Here is a 23447-nt window from a genome sequence, read left to right on the forward strand (position 1 = left end):
GGTGGGGGTGGGGGTCACAAAGCCTTCAACATTTACATGGAACAGGCTACAGCCACACAGCACATGGCTATCAGTGGCCTTCTGCTTTCCCTGTGTAGACCGATGACCACAGACTGCATTTTGCCAGGAAGGACCCTTTGGGGGCTCTAGAGTGGTCTGACACGGGCCCTTCTTTTGCTTGATACAAACAGTGCTGAAAGGCAGGATGAAATACACAGAAGGCTAGTTCCTGAGTTGACAAAGAATCAGCGCTTACAACACAGTAGGAAAAGGAGTTAAAAAATAATTTTAATCTTATTAAAAGCCAAGAGGAGTAACTGAGGGAATGGCAGGCCCCACTCAGCAGCAGGGCTCTTCCTCTGCACATACCCACTCTCCAGGCCCCAGGCCAGGGTCAAACCCATGAAGATGTCAGGCTTGGCTGATCCTCCAAAGACACTGTGAGGTGAAGTGACTGAAAGCACCATGGCCACAGATCCTGTGATCTGGGCAGGCTGACAGGCTTCTCCTCTCCAGGAGGAGAATGCAGTCAATGGACTGCAAGCAAAGGATGCTGTTGTGAACTCAAGTCTGCAACATGCCATCAAGGCACCTTTCCCTGGGCATCTTCAGAGTGCCCATTGAGGATGCCATGTGGGCTTCTGGCCCACGGTGCTCATATATCCTCTGGGCTTCTGTTCTTGGGAATGCAGCTAATGGACACATGCCAGCCACTGGAATGGAGGCCATCCACCTTCTTCTGTCCAACGCTCCTTCTTCCACAGAGAGGGTGCGGAGGCCCAGTTCTCTTTCTCTGTCCAGTTATCACCCAGGCCCCCAGCAAGGGCACACTTCACAAGCTGCCGATGTTGGGGAAGCTCTTCAGTTTCTCAGGAAAGTCATCCTTGTACAGCACGGGGTCAGCTCTGTGCTCCACCACCTTGAGGGGCATTGTCCCAAAGACGGAAGCAAACTTGTTGATGCACTCAGACCTGAGGGGTTGGTGGAAGAGGGCGACATGGGGAGAAAAGGAAGACATTGAAAGGCTGTTCAAATACCCTCAGCCTGCTGCGGGGCTCTGGAAAAGCCAGTGACCTACCCCCCCACCCCCATTTGTTGGGAGAAAGTGAACCAGGGATGCTGTTTAGAGGCCTGGGGCCTCCAGGTCAGGATGTCTGCCCTTCCCCCTCAAATTCCAGTCATTCTTCAAGCACTAGCAGGCCTCAAACCCAGGTGGATTAGCTTAACCCCATCTCTGCCAGCCAAAGACAAAGCAGAGGGTAGGAAGGAGAAGGCTATCTGCATTTAAGACTGGCTTGCTGAGCTTAGAAAGGCAAAGGCAGGTGAGGGGCATAGACCCTGGGTATCAAACAATGAACACCTTTTTTTTTTTTTTTTTTTTTTTTGCCAGTCCTGGGCTTGAGCTCAGGGCCTAAGCACTGTCCTTGGACTTTCTCAAGGCTAGAGCTCTACCACTTGAGCCTCAGCACCACTTCCAGCTTTTTTCTATGTATGTGGTACCGAGGAATCGAACCTGGGTCTTTGTGCATGCTAGGCAAGCACTCTACCACTAGGCCAAACTCCCGGCCCCCAATGTACACCTTCTTTACAACATCTACAGAGATTGACTCTGGAAACACTCTCCTTCCAGCTTACACAGCTCTCCCGGCAGAGCCCCAGCTCATACAAGTTGGCTTTCCTAATTGGTGACTTCATGTTAGAACCAGCAGCAAGAGCCATGAGCATTGAGCTCCTGGAGGAGGGGAGGCCAGCTCCCTTCACCCTACCAGGGGCCCCCCTCATTGTGAGGGGAATGGCTGAGGTCAATCAGGCCAACTGAGTGTGACAGCTGGGTAATGAGGACGCGTCAGCACCCGACCAGAGAGAAAAACAAGCCTGAGGAAACTATGTTTGAAGTCAGTGGGCCCTGGAGGATAGATTTCAGAAAGGTCAGTGCTGGCTCTCTCTCCTCCATCAGCCCTGGGCACCCAAGAGTGCATGGAGATCGACGAATCAGACAGAACCATCCTCCATGCAGAATCTGGCTCAGACAGGCCTGGAGTGTCTGGGGTCCTGACACCACGGGAAGCCTGGCTTCCGTCTATTCTAGTCGATAGAATAGAGCTACTCTAGAGCTGTTGGCTTTAGGAAGGAATGTATAAAGATTTCCATTATCAACTCCTTTCTCTGGATCATTGCTTCTGAAAACATTTGTTGTAATTTTATTTCGGGGTTTTAGCTAATAGCATCATCCATCACCATGAATAAAACACTATGTCTACTGTTTGCTCTAAGCTGATTCAAAGTACTTTCCATGACCAGATTACCCACTGTCTCCTCACACTGACACAGGAGTGGGGGTGAGGGCTCCTCTCAGTCTCATTTTATAGCAGGAAGACTGAGACACACAGTCACTTCATCTCACAGTGTCTTTGGAGGAACAGCCAAACCTGAGATTTTCATGGGTTTGTCCCTGGCCTGGGGCCTAAATGACATGAGCAAAGCTCTAAACAACCCAAGGGCCAGGGGCTCTGGCTCCTGAGGCTAAGGTCTTAATAATGAGATGACACAAATTTACTTATTAAGAATTCTAAAATCCAGTGTGAGAGCATTGCAGAGGCTCTATTCTGTGCTGGGTAATTTAAATATATGCATATATATGTATATGTATATATATATATATATCATTGATTCCTAAAGTATTCCTCCTCCAGTTTTTTCAAGAGGGTTGGGTTTATATTGGCCTCCAGTTATAGATTAACAACAACAACAACAAAACATCAACAACAAAGGAGGTTCACAGAGGTTGAGTAACTTGTCCATGGCTGCAGGGTTAGTTTCAACTTGAGGTTTGCATGGCACTGTAGGCACTACACTTCTCTGACTGCAGTAACTGCCTCCTGGCAGGCAGCCAAGCCTCTGAGAAGAGTGAACAGCTCTAACACGGTGGATGATGTATTTCCCTCCCTCCCTCCCTCCCTCCCTCCCTCCCTCCCTCCCTCCCTCCCTCCCTCCCTCCCTTCCTTCCTTCCTTGCTTCCTTCCCTGCCTCATTTGTGTGTTTATCTATCTTGCAAGGGGGGGTATAGAAATGGAAGGACAAAGGATAAACAACAGTTTTTCTCTCTTCAAATCACAGAGCAAAAGCAGTGGCAGCCAAGGCAGTCTCACTAAGGGTTTCCTTTTGCCAGCAGTTCTGTGTCAACAGGAGGCATTCTTCTACTTTCCAGTGACTGCGTTGTACCCTCTGGCCAGCAGAGCTGGGCCATGCTCAGCATAGGACCAGCAACTCTGTATGAAAGGGCCCCAAGCTCTTGGCAGAGGACAGGAGCGCTATGGCCTTGTGCAGAATATAAATGGCAATGTCTTCTCTGTAACCAGATCTACTGGTAGGGCACAGCCATAGCTAGCTGCCCTGGGATTCAGGCCAGCCTGGCTTGCACTGGCTACTCCAGGATTTGGCAAGTGCTCCTTTCCCCTGCACAGCCTGCCCTGGGGTCCCCTGGTAAGGCCCCTTCCCTCATCTGCCAGCAACAATGACACCGTCTACTTTTTGTTAACACAGGCCATCTGGCTGGGGATCCAGTAAGGGTGGCTGCTTGTGGCCCATCTGAGATGCTCTGCCGGGGGTCCAGGAACCCTGTCAGTAGCTGTTCTCCTGCACTGCTTTTCCAGTCAAGGGCACACACACCAAGAACTCATGTCTGCACATGATATATTAGAGTACCTGGGGAAGGAAGAATCATGGATTCTGTTTTCCTTTCTAAGGCTTACTAAAGAAATCAGGGGCCTTTAGAACTCCATGCCAGGGAAACTGAGGCACAGATGAACATTGCCAGGTCCAAACTGTGCTACAAGTTTTCATGAATTATTACTTGGTTCATTCCTTGCACACATTGTAGGGCTTGGTACAAAGATGCTCGATAAGTATTTGTCGGCCCCATGAGTGGACATGGTCATTCAATGGATATTAATTCCCCTGCTATCTTAGCAGATGAAAAACCTAAAGGTGAAGACACAGATCAAAATGAACAGCACAGATTCTTCTAGTGTTTTGGGTTTGGTTTTTTTTTTTTTTTGCCAGTTCTGGGCTTGAGCTCAGGGCCTGAGCACTGTCCTTGGACTTTCTCAAGGCTAGAGCTCTACCACTTGAGTCTCAGCACCACTTCTGACTTTTTTTTAGTATGTATGTGGTACCAAGAAATTGAACCCCGGCTTTTGTGCTTGCTAGGCAAGCACTCTACCGCTAGGCCAAACTCCTGGCCCATAGATCTTTCAGAACCAGTAGACTGTGGGACTTGATGTTGGATAGTAAAAGCTACTCTCCCATCCAGCCAAGATTTCTGGTCCCAGAATTCCAAATTAGGACTTATTGCCAATGGAAACACAAAACTTAATGCAAGGTCATACACTGGCAAAATGGCTAACTCCTTTCACTGTCTCATGGGAAATGTGTATTCTGCATAGGGAACTATTATGAAATAAAACAAGTAAACAGTTCTACAGGGTAACACCATCATTTGGGATACCCAAGATAGCTTTCAACATGTCTTCCTCCATCTCAATTTAAATGTTATATTTCATAATTCAAGTCCTCAATCTTTAATCCAAGTAATTTCACTCAGATCTGATAATTTAATGCCTTCTCTCCAATAAATGTTTCCAAAATGTTGTTTATATTCACTCACTCCCTCAATGCCAGCTCACACTCACTAACCCTTTGGCATCCTCATTCTTTGACAATGAGGTCTCCAATAACTACTTAAGTTTCAATACCTTTCCTCAGTCTGTACATCTCTGCTCCTTTCTTGCTTCAAGCACCACATACCCTATTTCTCTGATGGCCTCTCCTGTAGTTGCCTCTTTGTCTCCCAAACATAGTAAGTACTTTCTCTTGAGTCTGTCCTTGGTTTTTCTTTAACTGTTACCTCGGGGCAGATAACTGCCAAGCATTTATCTTTGTTTTAAACTGCCTTCCAACTGCCTGCTTAGTGTCTAAATCTATATACCGAGGGCAAGACCTCGAAGTTACCCATCTTACTCTTCTCCAATTTCACCCATGATTAAAATCTCCTGTCCTCATTCATTATACAACAACTCTCCTCTCTTCTTTCTACTCCCCTACCTGTATTATTTACACTATGAAGGGTATTGCCCTTTCTCTTAACTCAAAATCTAAGTTATCTCTGTTCACTCTTTTTCTATAAACTTCCTAAACCTATCTAGGTGCAAACTAAGTTCTGACACATTTTCTTCATTTCCTTATTTCCTTCTTCCTTTCCCCCTTCTCTCCCTCCCTCCCTTGCTCCTTTCTTCTCTTTGTGCTAGTCATGAGGTCTGAACTTGGGGCCTAGGATATATTTTTTTGGCTTTTTCATTCAAGGCCAACACTTTAGCTTTGAATCACAGCTCCATTTCTGTCCTTTTGGTAGTTAATTAGAGGTAAGAGTCTCTCAGACTTTCCTGTCCTGGCTAGCTTTCAACCATGATCCTCAGAATTTAGCCTCCTGAGTAGCTAAGATTATAGCAATGAGCCACTGGCACCTGGTCTGATACATTTTCCTTTGGGGAAAAAAAAAATCTTAATTAATTTGTAACTAGTTTTCCACATTCAGCTTTTCTCAAGGCTTCTAATCAGCTTTCTCTGGTCACTTTAATTCATTCAATGCTCTATTTCAAAGCAATTCTTTAATGAAGTCGTTCCCTGCTCAAAAACCCTCAAGAACTCTCCAAAACTTGAAGGAGAAAGCCCTAACTCTTTAATGGAGGGCTCAAAGCCCTTTGCAGTCTTGTAATAACAGAATTTGAATTTTTTACCGTCTGTCAAATAAACGTTGCACTTGCTGACTGGGCACTGCTGACCACACAGTTCTGCTGGCTACAATCTCCTCAAAGTACCCAGCTGGTGGGAATCCCCATAGCTGTTGAAGGCTTCCTTCAGTTCTTTTTACATAATCATTCTGAATAGTCAACCTGGCAAGAAGTTTCCTCATTTTCCTCATTAGTTATATTCCACACTGAGCCTCCCTTTGAGCATTTATTTAGCCAAATGTGGCCTAATGGAAGAGTGTTTGCCTAGCATACATGAAACCCTGGGTTCAATTCCTTGGTACCACATACACAGAAAGAGCTGGAAGTAGTGCTGTGGCTCAAGTGGTAGAGTGCTAGCCTTGAGTAAAGGAAGTTCAGAGACAGTGCCCAGGCCCTGGGTTCAAGCCCCAGGGCTGGTATGTATGTATACATAAATACATAAATACATTTATAAATAGCTTGGGATTACCTTTTCTATATACATAAATATGTTAAATGTGTATATGCTGTCATTAGTAATAATTACAAACTGACATAATTAAGCCTAATAACAACTAGAGTTTCTTCTAAAGAAAAAATCAACATCTCCCTTAGTTACTCTGATTAGGGTTCCATAAAAGTTTCCCCAAGCTGAATGTTCTGTCTCTCCCTGCCTGATAAGATTTTTTTTTTCCAGTCCTGGGCTTCAGCTCAGGGCCTGAGCACTGTCCTTGGACTTTCTCAAGGCTAGAGCTCTACCGCTTGCGCCTCAGCACCACTTCCAGCTTTTTTTCTATGTATGTGGTACCAAGGAATTGAACCCGGGTCTTCATGCATGCTAGGCAAACACTCTACCACTAGGCCAAACTCCAGGCCCTGATAAGATCTTTTTCACATGTGCTATGATCTCAGCAGTGTAGAAAAGCATGGTTCTGCCTCAGCATAAACCTCAAGGTCACTGCAATGTCAACTTCTTTCCTTTCACTTCCTTCCTTTTACTTGCCTCCCACATTTCTACTCAGTCCAATAATGCTTAGCCTAATGCTATGAATTTCTCTGCTCACTGAATGAACCAATAGGTTTAAATAATACACTCAAGGGCAACTACAATTGAGACTCCTTCCAAATGAGATGTGATAGTTAAGATCACTGTCTGTAACTATGTTTACCAGTGACAGTTCCAAAATCACAGTAATACTTGACTTCATATCAGCAGTTGATAAAAGTCCTGTTATTTGGGAAAGACATTTATATATAGACAAGATAAGGGGATTAGAGTTAGGAAGAATAAAGCATTGTGGAAGAATCCAAGGCTAAGTGAAAAACTTTTGGAATAAAGAAATCCTCCAGGCTTGAAGGCTTTTTATTATGGCTTCCAGATTTCAGAAATGAGTTCTGCAAGCAGATGCACTTGAGATCTGTGGAAACCTGAACTAGAGATGTCATTCTCAAAGGTTAGTCTCACATTCTTGGAGTGCACTTGGTCCCTTGACAATAGTCAGAATGTGCCAAATCAAGAAGGGAGTTAAGAAGGAGCCTTTTGGAGGAAATAGTTTTGACCCAGAAACTTTCAAGCCTAGAGACTTGGTAAGTACAAATGGACTTATTAAGTCTAGTACAAGATTCTAAGTCATATATACTCCCTTCCTGCCTAGAACTTCATTCCATACAGTGTGCTTGGTGAGTAACTGGAAGAAATAAAGAGACTACTTTAGAGAAGCCCCACCCCTAACATAAAGAGTGTGATGTTTGATTCTGTTCTTGGCAGGTGTTTTAGTAGCATCAGCAAAGGTGTCTCTGGTCAGTTTAATTCTTTCTAAACAAGCTTTTACTGTAACATGGAGGGATTAGCCTGAGAAACAATCCAGTATTTCCTTAGAATTAGCTAGCTTCCATTAAATGAATGTAGTTAACTTCTAGGTCCACATGGGGAATCTGGCTTTTGGAGCTTAAGCCCAGCCATATTTTTAAGACCACTCCAGCCATTACAAATTGAGTGAGTAGCATTCCAAATTAATTCTTTGGGTGACCTGGGCTTGAACTAACCCAATTCCCACAGTGCAAAATGGAGGTGACTATGGCTACCAGCTGCTGTCCTTACATCTCCAACCAAGTCCCATAAACAGGCCTAAGGCAGGAAATGGGGATCAGAGGCAAGGGCGGACATGTGCTTCGAGGCTCACTCACCTCTCCACCATGTGTGTCTGGTCTAGGGAAAGCCCATCAATGGCTGTGCATTCAGGACACTTGAATTTTTTCCGTGGAGTCACCTGCCAGAGGAGCAAAATATGGTGTCATGCTATAATACTTCTCTGCACGTATGCTGCACTGTAAGAAGTGATCTGCATGTGCGTATGCACATGCACACACACACACACACACACACACACACACACACACACACACACACACCTTAGCACTCCTCCATTCATTCAGGCTGGCTCAGTCAACGGCAGAACTCACAAGGGCCCAATAAAAGAGGCTTGGAGGGCTTTTGCCTTCTGTAACTGGAAAGAAGTGGTGATGACAAGCTCCTTAATTCCTGTTTAATGACTGTTTTCTCACTGCCAAGGTCCTTGTATAAACACCATTTGTTCTTACAGCCATAAGGGCGATGAAATACAGCTTCCCATAACTTTCACTGTAACCTTAGTCCAATAGGCAGTCTTTCTCATCTCAGTTAACGGCAAATGCTAGAGGAGTGCTGGGCTCTTGCACTCAGTGATTTTTCCCTTTCCTCAGGAAAAAAATCCAATTGCCCCCAAACCTTTGAATACTCTTTCCTGTGCTCTACCTTCCCAAACCTTAAACTCTAGCAATCTTTCTGCCAAACTCAAGGGAAGTGATTGTCTAAACCTAATGAAGACAGATAAATGGAGACAGGATGGGAGAGAAAAAGTGAATAAAGATATGGTTAAAATGCAGAAACAACTGTTGAGAGTATGCAACTACATCTAAGAACAAGTTGAAAAGCAAATGTGGTGGTGGGCGGTCTCTTAAAATCTGCCCTCCATTTTCCTAGTCATTTGTTACTGAGTCATTCAGAGAGCTGGGAGACAGGGAAGGAACTGGAGCAATGCAGTGACTTTCCTTCTTATCCATTCATATTGTTTGATTGTGAGATCACAGTGGGATGCCATCCAGGCTTCCAGAATAAGCTCCCCAAGGAATCTAATCTTTCCTAGCAGACCCCTAGAGGAACTTGGTATGGGCCCACTTCTACACATAGGCTCTAATCCAGAAGAAAAAGATCAGGCTATGCTTCTTCTACATCTCTCAGAATCTACATTTCAGCAGTTAAATCCAAAAGGGACAATAAAACATACTCAGCTTTTAATATTTATAGGAAAGTTATTTTCAAAAAGCCAATAATCAATTTATTTTCAAATAAGGTTAAGTACAACCATAGCAATGTAATTGTTCAAGAATCTATGTTCAAGTTTAATACTTCATTTACAATTATAAAAACCTCAGAATCAGAGAACAGGTCCTCATCGAGACAAAGCAAGTGAGTGGCAGAGCCTCTTACCTTGATGACAGCCTTCCCTGTGACATTAGCTACCAGGAAATTCATGGCGATGTCTTCACAGTTCATATGTGCATCTACCCAGTTCTTGATATCCCCAGGCATTTTGTAGGTATACAGGTAATTAAAATACTGTCAAGTAAGGCAAAAGTTTAAAAGTTCAACTTTGCTTTGACTGACATACAGAAGCCACTTAGTTTTAGCCTAAGGAGGTTAATCACAAGGCTACATCAGTAGAAAGGGTAAAAGGAAGCAGGGCATGGTGGCTCAGGCCCACAATTCTAGCTTCTCAGGAGGCTGAGATCGGAGGATCAAGGTTCAAAGACAGCCGCACAAAAGGACCTGAGACTCATCTCCAATTAACCTCAAGAAAAGAAAAGTAGAGATTGGCTCAAGGGTAGGGTGATAGCCTTGGGCTAAAGAGCTCAGAGATACTACCCAGGCTGAGTTCAAGCCCCATGACCCCAAACCCCCCCCGCAAAAAAAAGAAATGGTAAAAAGAAATGCTGAGTTAAAATGAGTTATAAAAGTATGTCCTGGGGCTGCAAGTTTGGCTTAGTGGTAGAGTGCTTACCTAGCACGCATAAAGACTTGGGTTCAATTCCTCGGTATTACATACATAGAAAATATGCCAGAAGTGGTGCTGTGGCTCAAGTGGTAGAGCTCTAGCCTTGAGAAAACCCAAGGACAGTGCTCAGGCCCTGAGCCCAAACCCAGGACTGGCAAAAAAAAAAAAAAAAAAAAAAGTATGTCCCTTTTTATATGGGTGTGGCAGTTGATATCTGCAGCCCCAGAATTTAGGAGGCTGAGGTAGGAGGACTGTGGGCTCTAAGCCAGTCTGGGCTATACAGTGAGCCACCCCAAAGCCACAAAGTAATACATACATGCAAACAAACATGTATAAATAAGTGTAAGTGTACACAGTCGACTGCCATAAGTCTCAAGAATTATAATTATGAAAATTTTGTTTTACTAAGACTGAATTGAATGTCTAGACCTAGAGTTCTGACAAACATGAGAACAGCAGTGCCAAGCTAGTGGCAAGAAACAGATATAAAATAGCTGAGGTAAATTAACCCGTATGTCCTCTTGGCACCAGGTGCAAAGCTACTGCTGATGAGAGACAAGGTTTTCCAGTTTAATTGAACTATATACTCCCAGGAGGAAATGAATTTTCCAAAATCAAAAGCACATTTTCCAATCTTTCCTTAATAAAGAGTCAAACATGACGTGACAGTTTTCAGAAGTACAAAAGGAACTGTCATAAACTAACAAACATACAAAAGGAACTGTCACCTTACCAATAATCAAAGTGAAAACAGTAGGATTCATTTTTACTTATTAAAAAAGGCTGTTTTATTTTTAAACATATGTTATATATAGCTTCATCATGTAATTTGTCAGTAACAATAAGAAAACTGCATACATGTATCTAAAAAGCCCAAACACTCATTTCCTTTGATATAATTCTATTTCTAGAAATCTATCATATTGGTCATGAATATAGTTATAACCATGAATATTAATTTCTATGTAGGCATTAAATAATATCTATTGATGAAAAAAGTGAAAAATAGAAACTTTGAAATAGTTATACATGATTGATGCAGCATGAAGAAAGTGACATGTAACCAATCATGCTAAGAAGGAACTATGAAGAAAAGTTAATGACAGAGAAATGCTTAAGGTAGGCATGAATAGGTAAATAAACAAAAAAGGCAAGATGAAAAAAACTAGAAATAATAATAGCTACGTCTGAGTGATAGAATTACAAGTAATTTTCCTCATTTTCTTGATGTCAATGTTTGCATTTTTCCTATTGAAAAGAGATAACACAGTATGATTTTCTAAGCCCTCTGAGTAGAAATACTTCTCAAATCTCAAAACAGGAGTGAAAAATTATATTCAATCAGACCAATTGTGCATCATGTTCTGAGTGCAGCCACCTGAGTCCTTTATCCCAGCCTGCAGCCCTCACCTTGTGATAGAAGGCTGCCCCCGTGAGCACCATGGACACCTCGTTGGTCCATTCAGACTCATATTTCCACTTATTCATCTCATGGTCCCATAGATGCAGACGACCTGGGTAGCCCACCAGTCGGTCAGGAAATTCCCGCCAGACCTAAGGAGAGAAGCACATCGGCAATCCACCCCCAGTTCAGATGATAAGCATGTATTAAAAGTACTCAGACACATGTCAGCAGGCCCCTTAAGAAAGTCAGAGTATACTTCCTAAGGCATTCGGTCGCATGGCTGCTAGTTATTCAGAGACAGCTGTGGATTCTGATTTCTTCCAAAATATGCTGTGCATACTTGAACATTTCAAATAATGGCTTATCAAACTGGGCTAACATACTGTCAATGAAACATACTCCATTCTTGATGAATGTACACATGAAGGGTAAAGGCAACCTTGCAACATAACCATTCTGCTTTATATTTAATTGGTGACTAAGGAAACTCTGAAACTCTCGATTTCTTTTTTTTAAGTACCTATTTTTTCATAAACACACACATGACCTATTAGAATCCAAAACATAGAGTTCTGTTCAATTCTATGTTCTGGAAAATACTGATAATAATTACTTAAGTCCATATTTGAAGAGATTCTTAGAGATGGTTTGTTGGACTATACAATGTGGTATACTAAAAATGAGGTACCTTTTCTCATGTATTTCTGTATAATTGAAGAAAGAGATCCATACACAAATGACCAGTGGCAATTTGCTGGCTGTGCTTCTTCTCCATCTGCTGGCTCCTCAATCTTTAGTTGATTTTAAATAATGAATTCCCAAAAGTCCAAGCCCAGGCCTAATTCTTTTTTCCCAACTCCCTCTCCCTCCCCCACTCCCCCAAGGAATCTTAGCTACTTTCAATCTCTAAATTCCATCTCCAATTTAATGACCAATAACTTTGTTTAGCCCTAGATGCTCCTGAGACAACCAAATGAATATCTCCACCTGGATAAACAATAGGCATTGGATAAATAATTCAATTTACCATGTCTAAGTCAGAACTTGATTCCATATCCCCAGTCTCTCCATTTCCTCATCTCAATAAATAGCTGACCAACTGTTTAAACCAAGACCCTGGAAATTAGCCTTTATTTCACACCTCACTCCCAATCCATTAGCAAGTCTTGCTGTTTCAACTTCCTACCACCTCCAATGCAACTATCCCAGCTCCAACCTCTGTACCTTTCACAGAGACTCCTGTGATAGTCCTCCAGCAAGTCTCTTCATTGCCACTCCTGCTTGTTTAAACCACAATATATACAGCATCTCTAAAAGGACCATCTGGCCAATAGGACTAGTCCATTGTTTTATATTCTAATAATTTTCACTATATATGCATATGCATATGGAAGTCATAAGATGGTTGTACACTGGAGCAACCAGTGGCTTCCACAGCACACAAGAGGTGCTGAACCCAATAAGGACCCTCTGCTGAACTGCCCAGGGTACAGCCAGTGCACCCACATTTCCTCTCACCTTTTCATTCCTTACATTGCCATAACAATGAACTACAAACTGGGAAGGAAGGCGGATGGGAGGAGCCTGAAAACAAGAGAAATTGCTTTCCAATTCTGGAGACCAGAAGGAGAATCAAGTGTGTCAGGGCTGTACTCCTGCTGATGCCTGTTGGAGAAGATCTTTCCTTTCTGTCCCTGGCTTACAGATGCACTACTACACCCCTCCATCTTCACATGGCCACCTTCCCTCAGCCAAGTCTCTCCTTGGGTCCAAATTTCCTGCTTTATAATGACATGGTCATAACAGATTAGGGCCCACCCTGACAGTTTCCTTTTTCTAAATAAAATCACATTCTGAGGCACTGAGGGACAAACCTCAAACATATCCCTTTGAGGAGACACAATTAAACCATAACATCTCCCTAAAAAATCTTTTAAGGAATGTATCACCCTCAGAACCAAACAAAAATGGCTTTGTAATGCACTAGGAATAAATATCCCAACTCCTGGATTTGTAAAGGGCCCGCCATCACCTCTGCTCTTCACATGCCCTCTAACATGCCAGTAGCCTCTCTGCTCATTGATTCGAATTTTTCTGCCAGGATTATCCTCCCAGCTCTTTAAGAGGCTGTTCCTTTCCATCAGTCAGGTCTATGTTTAAATGTCAATTCCTTCCCAGGCCCTCTTGGAACTTCCCATTTAAGACAAATACCACCTACAACCAACCTGTCTATCACATCCTTCAACCTTTTGCTATTATTTACTAACTTTTCATTTTTTAAATAACTGCTTCATTTATTTATTCACTACCTATCTTTTTTTTTTGCATGGGAATCTTTTTTTTTTTTTTTACTACCTATCTTTTTTTTAAGGTTGGAGATCAGAACTCAAACTTAGTTCATGTTTTCATAGGCTAGCACTCTGCTAATACTCCTCGAACCAGAAAAAGAGACCTGCGCCTTAAATGTGAAGAGCCCAGCCATTTTCATGAAACACATAGGGATACATGCTGTCATTTATACCGTTCTACCCAGTCTGCCTTGCTCATCTCCATGATTTTATGGGCTGTCTGACCTGGATCTTTTGCAAGTCTGATGGTATGTGAAACACTCTTCTTTGTATGAAACCAGTTCACCTGCCAGGGCTCTCAGAGCCCACTGTCTTGGCCTCATTAACACTTAGGTTGTAACCAGCAGAGCTAATCAACCACAGGCATCACCTTAATAGCTGCAGACAAATGAATCCATGTCAAACATTTCCTCAGATGTGTCTGCTGCTGCTGCTGCTGCTGCTGCTGCTGCTGCGTTCTCTCTACTCTGGGATTTGTATTTCACCAGGTTAAAATAATATGATACTCTTATGGTTTTATAGAGCCCAGTGCAGCAACACAGTTATGTGCACCATAACTTCTGTTTGTGGGCCTGGGCAGACTCCACCATATGCTCTGCCAGCTCCTTAACTCAGCACTGGCACGGCTTGTTCATGTCACAGCAGCCCCGTACCCGCTGCCTTACCACAGAAGAGTAAAGGAACTTTGTGAAGGGCCCCAAGCACACACAACTAAACACTAGGGAGACAAGGCAAAGGAAAGAGTATGTGGGCATCTGATGCAGTATTTCTGCTAAGGATGGCAGCTGCCATTCTTGTTTACCTGGAGTAAATGAAACTCTAAGCTCTATGCAAAGGAAGTTCAGGTCACTTTCCCAAGGGACTCTTCTTTGCAAGCCCTTCCCACCTTGTTTGCAGCTACCCACCGCACCCCCCACCATCATCTATTATTTTTGCATTGGCTTTGATTTAGGGCCAAATGATGCTAAGATTTCAATAAGCAGAAGTCATTTTTCAGCCTTCTCTCTAGAGGGACTTAATTTGGTGACACTAAGTCACAAAATGCCAAACTTCACTGCACTAAAAAGCGTTAGAGGTGTCCTGAATTTCAGATTCCTTTCGAGGCTTTTGTGAGCACCGCTCTCCTGCGGGGCCTCTCTGCCCTTGACTTATTCCAGGCAGCTGGATATAATCAAGATACCATCCTTGTCACTTCATCTATAACTCTGCAGCTGACTACAGGATCAAAACAGAGTGAGACAGAATGGGATGGCCCTTTCTAATCAGGCTCTAGTGGAGACCCAAGTCTATTATGTAGATAGTAAAGCATTTTCCCAGCCAGAAGAGCAAGAACTCAGACTCCACATCCCTCCTCGTGGCTGCCCACAGCACTCTAATTCCATTCATTTCACCTTTACAAAGGGCACTGGGTTCAGGCTATTACTCAACAATGTTTTTATATACTGCTGCTTGACATGAGAAGTTTCAAGTCATGGTTCTGCAGTTCTAGTAACAGTGCTCCATGTCACTTGAAATCATTAACTTGCTTGCACTGACGTTCAGGTAGAGTCTCTCCCTACTCCCCATCTATTTATCATTTAGTTTTGTCGTTGCTTCTGAGACAGGCTCTTCTGCTTTGTGGTTGCCTTGGATTCACTACCTTTGTTCTCCTGTCTCAGATTCTCAAGTGAGTCACCACAGGCACCTAACTCATCTTTTTTTCTTTTTCTTTTTTTTGAGTTTACATTAGTTATACAAAATACTCATTTATTTATTTATTTTAAATACTCATTTATTTTTAACCACACACATCTTGGAGGACAGAGCCTGTCTCTGTTAAGATAGCTGTTGCTTTGCTTAGGGATGCAGTAATAATTTGGATTGCTTACTCTGGGGCTATTCCACACTACTTAAATGCATATTATAACAATGGACTACCATCCTCCAGTTGTTCTTGCCACTTTAATGTTTATAATGTTGGTCTCCAACTATCTCTTCTCTGGATTCCTAGCTATGATATGTTGGTCATTTTCCATGTTCTTTCAAACAAAACAAACAGTAAAACAAATACCACCCCCAAACCTGAAACCTAAGGTCTTTTCCTTTAGAAAGGAAAGCCCTGAATTTTACCCTTGCCTGAAGCCCCAGGAAGACTGCCTACACTAACATGTTACAGAAAGCACAGAGGATTGGGGATAAAGCAGATTTAGGAAGAGCTCTGCCAGGACATGCTCTGCAACTGGCCTATGCAAGGTGGCCAATTTTTATTTTACCACCTACAAAATGAGGGATGGATTAAATGATCACTAATGTCCTTTCAGCATTAAAATCATATATGTTCCTTCTCATGAACCTGTTTCCAAGGACAACTTGATCTGCTTCAAGTTTTACGTTTCTAAAAAGTCTTACCTACCTGGCTAAACTTTGTTAAATATATCGCACATATGAGTACTCAGTACATGTTCCTGAAAAGAAGATAATGAGCTACATTGTGAGCCAGCCTAGAGCATGCATTTTAAACACAGGGTGAATGCTAACTATAGCCAGCCTCAGGAAGCAGAATGGGGAGCGCCAAGGTACAGCCACAGGTGGTGTCCATCTGAGACATGCAATCAGGAAACCACGGTCAGCAGCAGGAGGGAGCTACTCTCTGCCACTGGGTGCAAGGACTGGTACCAGTATCAGGATTTCTGAGTCAAGAGATGGCAGAAAGAGTGGTAAGAGAATCAGGTATGTGTGTGTGAATACAGCTCCGAAGGTAGGCATCAGTTTTGTTTCTTTTCTTGAACATAGCTCTCAAATTTTGTCAATCCCTATTAAGGAACAGAATCTATGAACCTACTCGACTACTGCGGTCACAAGCCTGTGTGAGCCATAGTGGAACAGAGACTCACAGTTTGCAATGTTCATCTTTCTTCCCTCCAGGCTCTGTCCCGCATGCTGCCCAGATGGAGAGGGCAGCTGGCTGACTTCCACAGAGAAGTCAGTTATAGGATTCATTCACAGCCCTCTGGGAACAAAGTGTACCTTTTATACTTGGAATTTCCTGACATGAAGTGGAATGGGGGCCTGACTGGCCTCTTTTGCAGCTCAAGCTTTGTATTACAATGGGATGGCATGGCATTTTAAGCAAGGCAGCACTTGGGAGTAGTAGTGATGGGGGAGAGACAATGTGCCTTGGTTCACATATGGGTCACACTCAAATCCTGATATGCAGAGCCCTGAGATTGTCACCTAGATGTCCCTAATGCTGTTTTTTTGTCACACACACACACACACACACACACACACACACACACACATATATATGCAAGCTGCATTATTCTTTCAGCTCTATCTGTCAGATCACTTCAGTCTGCCTAGGACCTTCCCACTGGACCAGATTCTGTTTAAAATAGGTCAAGCAGGAAAACCAGGAACTTGGGAATCCTCTGCAGTTTGGTGACACTTCCATTTGCCCCATTGCCCCAGTCTGGCTGCAAGTTAGAGCCTCAGTGCTGGCTGCACAATGCTCTTTCTGTGTTCCTTCCTATCCAGAGGAGGGTATGCCATTCCATCTTCCAGTAGTCAGCCACTCATTACTGGAAGACGCTGCCAAAGAAGGAAGCTTTGGACATCTGTCTCGTCCTTGCCTCTGTATCGGTGTCTCATCTCTTTCTGGAGATGGCACTCACGCTGTTCAAGCTGAGCTGCCAGACCCATTCAAGCTGTCTCCAGACTCTAACTTGGATCATGTGGAAGGTAGAGAACATTTGGCCAACAACCTCCCTGCACTGATGATGCAAATCATGTAAATGAGATCCGCAGAGGAGGTGGCCTACCACAGTCACAACACTAGCTTCTGTCTAAGTTGGTTCTAAGTCCCATTCTGACCTCTGATTTTTCACTGCTCAGATTCTAAGAAGCACCTCAACTCCCTAAGCCTAGATCCTCACCTGTGAAGTAAGGAAGCATCTAGGATCATATGAAGGGTTCTTTGGTCTCTGTGCTAGTAGCAGATAAGGAAAAAGGTCAGAACCCGAGGAGAACAGACCAGATAGGAGAGGTGGTGGGCAACATGACAAAACCCTTTGTTCCCATCAGCACTCATTTAAAAGTGGCACACTCTTCATGAATGTGGTTTCCATTTAGCAAACATGGCCACATGCTCACAGAAAGAAAAGGAGCTCTTGCCAGCTGTGTAACACACTAGTGAGTTTCCACATGACATCTGAAGGCCTACTGGAACCTCATAATCTGTGAGGCTCGGGGGCAGAGAAGGAAATACAAGCCAAAAGCAGCTGAATGAAAGATTAAACCCAACTACTCTTTTTCATGAGGCAATGAATCTCTTAGGAGACAATAAAGAGGGGGGAGAGAGGTACATGTGAGGGGATGGAAGGAGAAGGGTCAGAATCAGGGCATGGTTTTTCTAATTTTGTTCTCCTTAAGGCTTACTATACTTGAAATTATTCTGATTTCCATAACATCAACTCGAGGGTAGGTTGTACTATTTGCAAATCTGGCTTCAGAAGATTGTTTAGTGAGGTTAAAAGAATAGTGATCAGAAAACAAATGGCTGTGTTTAAAGACATTGCTTTCTAACATGCCCGATGATTTGACATTTTTATGATGATATTGATGAGGCTAAGTTTGAATGGCCAGGAAGCCAGGGAGGAAGAAGGAAACAAAGCCTCCTGTTTCCAACTGAGCTAGTTGAGTCAGGGAAGCTATCCCTAAAACCCCTCTGTCTCCTTCTAACTACACAGAGGAAGAAATGACATGGACTTCAAAATATAAATGAGTTTCTAAAGTAGTTACATTGAAGTTAATTTGCCCTGTGTGTAACTTGGTAGAAAAACAAAGGGATTTTTCCAAGCTACTTAGGTGAATTCTATATAAATTTAAACAATAATTTGGGGTGTCTTATTTTTTTTAAAAGCAAAATTAAGCCAGTATAAGTAGTTTGAGGCTATAATCTACCCAGAGGTCAAAACCTAGAGAATTGGGCTGGGACTGTGGCCTACTGGTAGAGTGCTTGCGTAGGTTCGATTCCTGGGTACCACATACACAGAAAAAGCCAGAGGTGGCGCTGTGGCTCAAGTGGTAGAGCACTAGCTTAGAAAAAGCTCAAGAATAGTGCCTAGGCCAAGTTCAAGCTCCAGGACTGGCAAAAACAAAAACAAAAACAAACTAGAGGATCATGGTTCAAAGCCAGCCTGGGTAGAAAAATCTGCAAGACCCAATCTCCAATTAACCAGAAAAAGGCCAGATTGTAAGTGTGGTTCATCTGCCCATTTATTAATTAATTGGATTGATTTTTCTTTTGGTGTTTAATTTGTGTAGCTTTTTTTTTTTTTTTTGCCAGTCCTGGGCTTGGACTCAGGCAGGGCCTGAGCACTGTCCTTGGACTTTCTCAAGGGTAAAGCTCTACCACTTGAGCCTCAGCACCACTTCCGGCTTTTTTCTATGTATGTGGTACCGAGGAATCGAACCCGGGTCTTCGTGCATGCTAGGCAAGCACTTTAACCACTAGGCCAAACTCCCGGCCCCTGTAGCTCTTTATATACTTGGATATTCTTTATCTAATGAGTAACTGGCAGAGATCTCCCATTTTTCCCATTCTGTAGGTTTTCTTTTGATTCCAGCTGTTTTTTTTTTAAGGTTATATTTCAAACAGGATATTACTTTTGTCCAGGTTGGTCTGAACCATTATCTTCCTACTTAGATATTCTATGTTGCTGGGTTATAGTCATGTGCCACCATGCCAGGATTTTGTTTGTTTGGTTTTATAGATAGATCTAATTTTTTTCCTGGGTTAGGATCAAACTATGATTCTCTCTGACTTCTAAGTAGCTGGAATTACAGGTGTGAGCCACTATGCCCACTCATATTTTAGAGTTTTTCATAGGTACGTTGTGACATTTCATTGCACTTTATTTGCATTTCCTACTGTCAAATGCATGAACTCTGTGTATCTTTTGTTTAAAACTAGCTGCCTTTTCTAGGAAAATCTTACATTTTAAGGAAAAAATACAGAAAAGAAGCATCACCTTTCTACTAAGGGGCTTTTCGATTAATAAGTCAGTGATATATGTATAAACAAGTAAAGCTGAATATGAAGCCAGAAGGCAGAGAAAAGTATTAAAGGAGTAAGAAAGGACAATGGTTACTTCTGGGTTGGAGTAGGAAAGCAAAGAGTAAGAAAAAGCTTTGCAGATTTCAGTTTAGAGGAAGAAAGGTAGTAGAGTTCAATTCCAGAATGAGGATTGGGACTCCCCATTGTACTCAACAAGTGCAGATTCCTTGACTACCCTTTGAGCAGGGCAGCATATAAAAGACTAGGACTCTTCTACTGAATATAGAATGTGGGATCATACATTCTATCAACAGGAAATAGGTTCATAAATAAACTATATGCCCAACTTTAAATCCATTTGGCCCACAGGTATTTACTGTGAATCTGCTATGAGCCAAGCATGGAGACAGAGCATAGAGCAAGGCAAGCATAATCTGTGCTGAAAGGAACACCATGCAGGAAGGTTGCCAGTTAAGCCCAGATCTCTGCTATGGATGTTACTGGTGGCCCTACCTGTGAACAGTGGCCTCTTCCTTCCCCCTACAAGAGCAGAGGCAATATGTGACTAAGACCTCCAAGCCCAATTCTTCAGCCCTCAAATCTTCAGCCTAACCCAAAGGCTGGCTGGGAACCTAGAAATATTACTTTTAAAGGCTGCCAAGTCTTGATCTAAACCAGCCAACAGACAGTAGCAAATACACAGCAGTCATGATTAATGTGAGCCCTAGACACCAATTTTCAAGCACCAAGATATAAATACGATCTGAGAGTTGAGCGGTAAATATCATGCTGACTAGTTCATCTTGCTTGCTAGAGATTCATTTCACAGTTATGACATTTCTAAGGTCAAGGACTGCTCTGAGCTTTCAAACTTTTCTTTTTTCTCATTCTCTCCAACTGCAGAACCACCATGTCTAGTGTCACAGTGATCCCAGTCTCTGTCTCAGACTCAGGGTGGAGTACTATAAACTCTCCCTGTGACCAATGGCACAGCTCCCAATGCCAGAAGAGCAATAAACACAGCTTCCCTGGGAGAGCTTCAGGCACTGTCCTCCTGGGGGAGCTAGGCAGCTCAGGGCCTGGGGTGCTGTCACGGTTTTGTGTGACCCAGACCTATGCCACAGCCTGCCCATGCACCTCTATCACAATCAAGGCTGAGAAGCAGCCCATGAAGATAAATTCCTGCATCCCGAAACCACAAGCCAAATTCTGAAGATCTGAATTCCTAAGGCAGCCCGAGTTCTCTTGCAATCAATCCCAAGGAGACAACAGGCAGATCTTGGAACAATAACTCTCCACCATATGGATCCTTTCAGGGTTGGGATATCACTGCAGCTATCTACTTTTCATCAGAGGGAGGGGAAGGACATTCTTTAAACCACGGCACAAACCAACACCTCTTTAAAATAACCTTCCCACAACATACTTGTTCTTGAGGCGGGGGGCAGGCCAGGGGAAGGGTGGAGATTCTTCTCACCAGCACTCCTGGCACATAATGAGCTCCCCTGGGAAGTCCTCAGACTACTCATGCACTTACCTGGGGCCAGGGGTTTGGAGGATGAGACACCTCAGGAGAGCTGGGGCCCTCTGCTTTAGGACAGGGAGTCAGTGTCCCATTTGGTGTTTCACTAATGGATATATAAACAAATTCTCAACTTGCTGTTTTAATTTGCTCAGTGGGAAGAAAGTGCCACTCTATTATAATTCCAACTGGGTGCTTTTTTAACCAGTCAGATGTTATTTCAATGTTCAGCATACATACTGGATTTCCTCCCCTTAATATTTGTTTGACTTATTCTCCAGCGGGGCCTGAGTGGTTCAGAATGGCTCGGAGAGGTCAGATTGCACTGCAGTGTCTCTCAGCACCTCCCCAGCTTCTGGCCTGGATGCTGGAATGTTCTTTCAGCACCACTCACAGCCATCCCATGAGGCCTATGAGTGTAAATCAATGCAAGCTGGAGATGGGACCACTTGGGTCTGGGGAGCAAAGAAAAGAACTGGGCGCTGATCCTTCAGAAGGATGACTTGCCTCTGACCAGTCTTCTAGCAGAGCCTCGCTGTCTGTCTCACAGGTGAGACCATTCACAGAAAGGAGCCATGTGGTCATTTTGCCTACTGAGAGTGACAACTCTTTAGGTACTTAAGAAAAATGAAAACCAAAGGAAACAGATATCCTTTTCAGAACTGTCATTTTGATGGACACACAAGACTCAGAGAGAGCTTACAGCCATCAGCTTCTCTAGACACTCAACGAGGGCATACCATAGGGCCTAAGAAAGCTTTCCACAGGTTCACCTGTGGCAGTGCAATCGTTTTTAGCTACACTGTGGGTTTTGAGTGAGGTACACAGGTGATGTAGAACAGCCTTGGCAAGATTTGACTCTGTGCACGTCAAAATCAGGCTTGGCTCACTGTGGGGGCGAGTACCCCAGCGTACCAGCAGTCATGTGGGCTGCCCAGGCTGGATCCACAGTGTGCCTGTGAGCACAGCCAGAACCAGGAAAGTCACGACCTCAAGAAGACTCAAGGGGGCTTGGAAGGTGAGGTGCCAGTTCTCCCTGAAGCCTCAAGTGCCTCAGCAACTGGATCTCCCATCCACTGAAGCCACTTACCCTGTTCCTCCTTTAGAGGTCTCTTGTTAGTGTTGCTATGCACAAACTGAGGTTCACAGGACCCTAGATGAAGTCAAAGGATCAGCCCAGGACCCATGGCAGGCAGAAATATGTGGTTCCGTATACCATGAAGGAAGACTTTGTGGCAGAGATCCTCTAGGATTTCCAACATGCCCAGGAATATTTCCAGATTAAGGACTAGGGCTTACGTATGGGGATGTAAACAGTTAATTTCCTAAAAGAAGGATCATGACTCCAAGCCTGTGAGAAACAAGTCTAAATGTTGTCATATTTAATTGTCCCCAGACTCAGTATCTCTGGCACACTCCTTGGCAGAAAGTTCAGGAATGGATAGACTAACAGGACTGACAGTTTACTCCTTTTCAGTTCTCCGCTCATTTTTAAGAAGTCTAATTCCATACTAGGCTGTTTCAATCTTTCAGCCACTCTTAATAAGAAGAGAGAACTGTTAGGCACAGTGGTACATGCCTGTAATCCCAGCACTTAGAAGATGGAGGCAGGAAGATCATGAGTTGGAGGCCAGTTTGGACTAAACAGCAAGTTCCAGGCCAGCCTAAGCTACATGGTAGACCCTGTCCCCAAACAAACAAACCAGTTAAAAAAAAAAAAAACCTAAAAAGAGAAGGGGAAAAAAAAGTAGAAAAGTTTACTTAGAATCACAGATGATCACAGATTATATCCTTTCCCTTTCTCTTTGTGGATACACATATAGACAACCATAATGTAATATAGAGTCTCAACTCTGAAAGTCAATTAGCCAAGTCCCCTCATTACACATGAAACCTGAGCCCTGGATGATTTGGCCTTCAATTCATTTAAACGTTCATTCTCTTGGTTTTCTACTCCCAGTTTCCATCATCATGGACTGACCCCATGATCTAGCTGATTGATTGTACACCTCTACTGCTTAGCCAAGCCAAGCCAGCTGCCCTGGTTAACAAAATAGAACTGGCACCCAGCTCCTCAGGCTGCCCTGACAGACCATGCACTCTGTGGACATACCCACCATGCTCAGTGCCCTTCTCTTGGTGCTCCCTCCCATCAGGAAAGCTGATAGCTCAAAGATTGCTTTATTCTCTCATGAGAAAAAGTACAGCATCCCATGCTATTCTGCTGCCATCCCATGATTCTCTGGGACTATGTACTTAAGAAAAGTGAAAAC

General features: G+C 43.4%; 1 protein-coding gene across 2 annotated transcripts in view; it reads right to left on the reverse strand.

Moving 5' to 3' along the window:
- Positions 1-267: 267 nt before the first annotated feature.
- Ext2 (exostosin glycosyltransferase 2) overlaps positions 268-23447 on the reverse strand; it is a 112697-nt gene continuing 89517 nt past the window's right edge. For both annotated transcript variants that reach the window (XM_090347860.1, XM_090347859.1), the window contains exons 11-14: positions 11273-11416; positions 9298-9426; positions 7956-8038; positions 268-971 (exon numbers count right to left, since the gene is read on the reverse strand). In XM_090347860.1, the coding sequence (XP_090203986.1) occupies positions 833-971; positions 7956-8038; positions 9298-9426; positions 11273-11416 (495 nt within the window). In that variant the 3' untranslated portion in view covers positions 268-832. The remainder of the gene's footprint in view (positions 972-7955; positions 8039-9297; positions 9427-11272; positions 11417-23447) is intronic.

Source organism: Megascapheus bottae, chromosome 16 (genome assembly GCF_031878675.1).
Source record: "Megascapheus bottae isolate mThoBot1 chromosome 16, mThoBot2.hap1, whole genome shotgun sequence".
In the NCBI taxonomy this organism is placed as follows: Eukaryota; Metazoa; Chordata; class Mammalia; order Rodentia; family Geomyidae; genus Megascapheus; species Megascapheus bottae.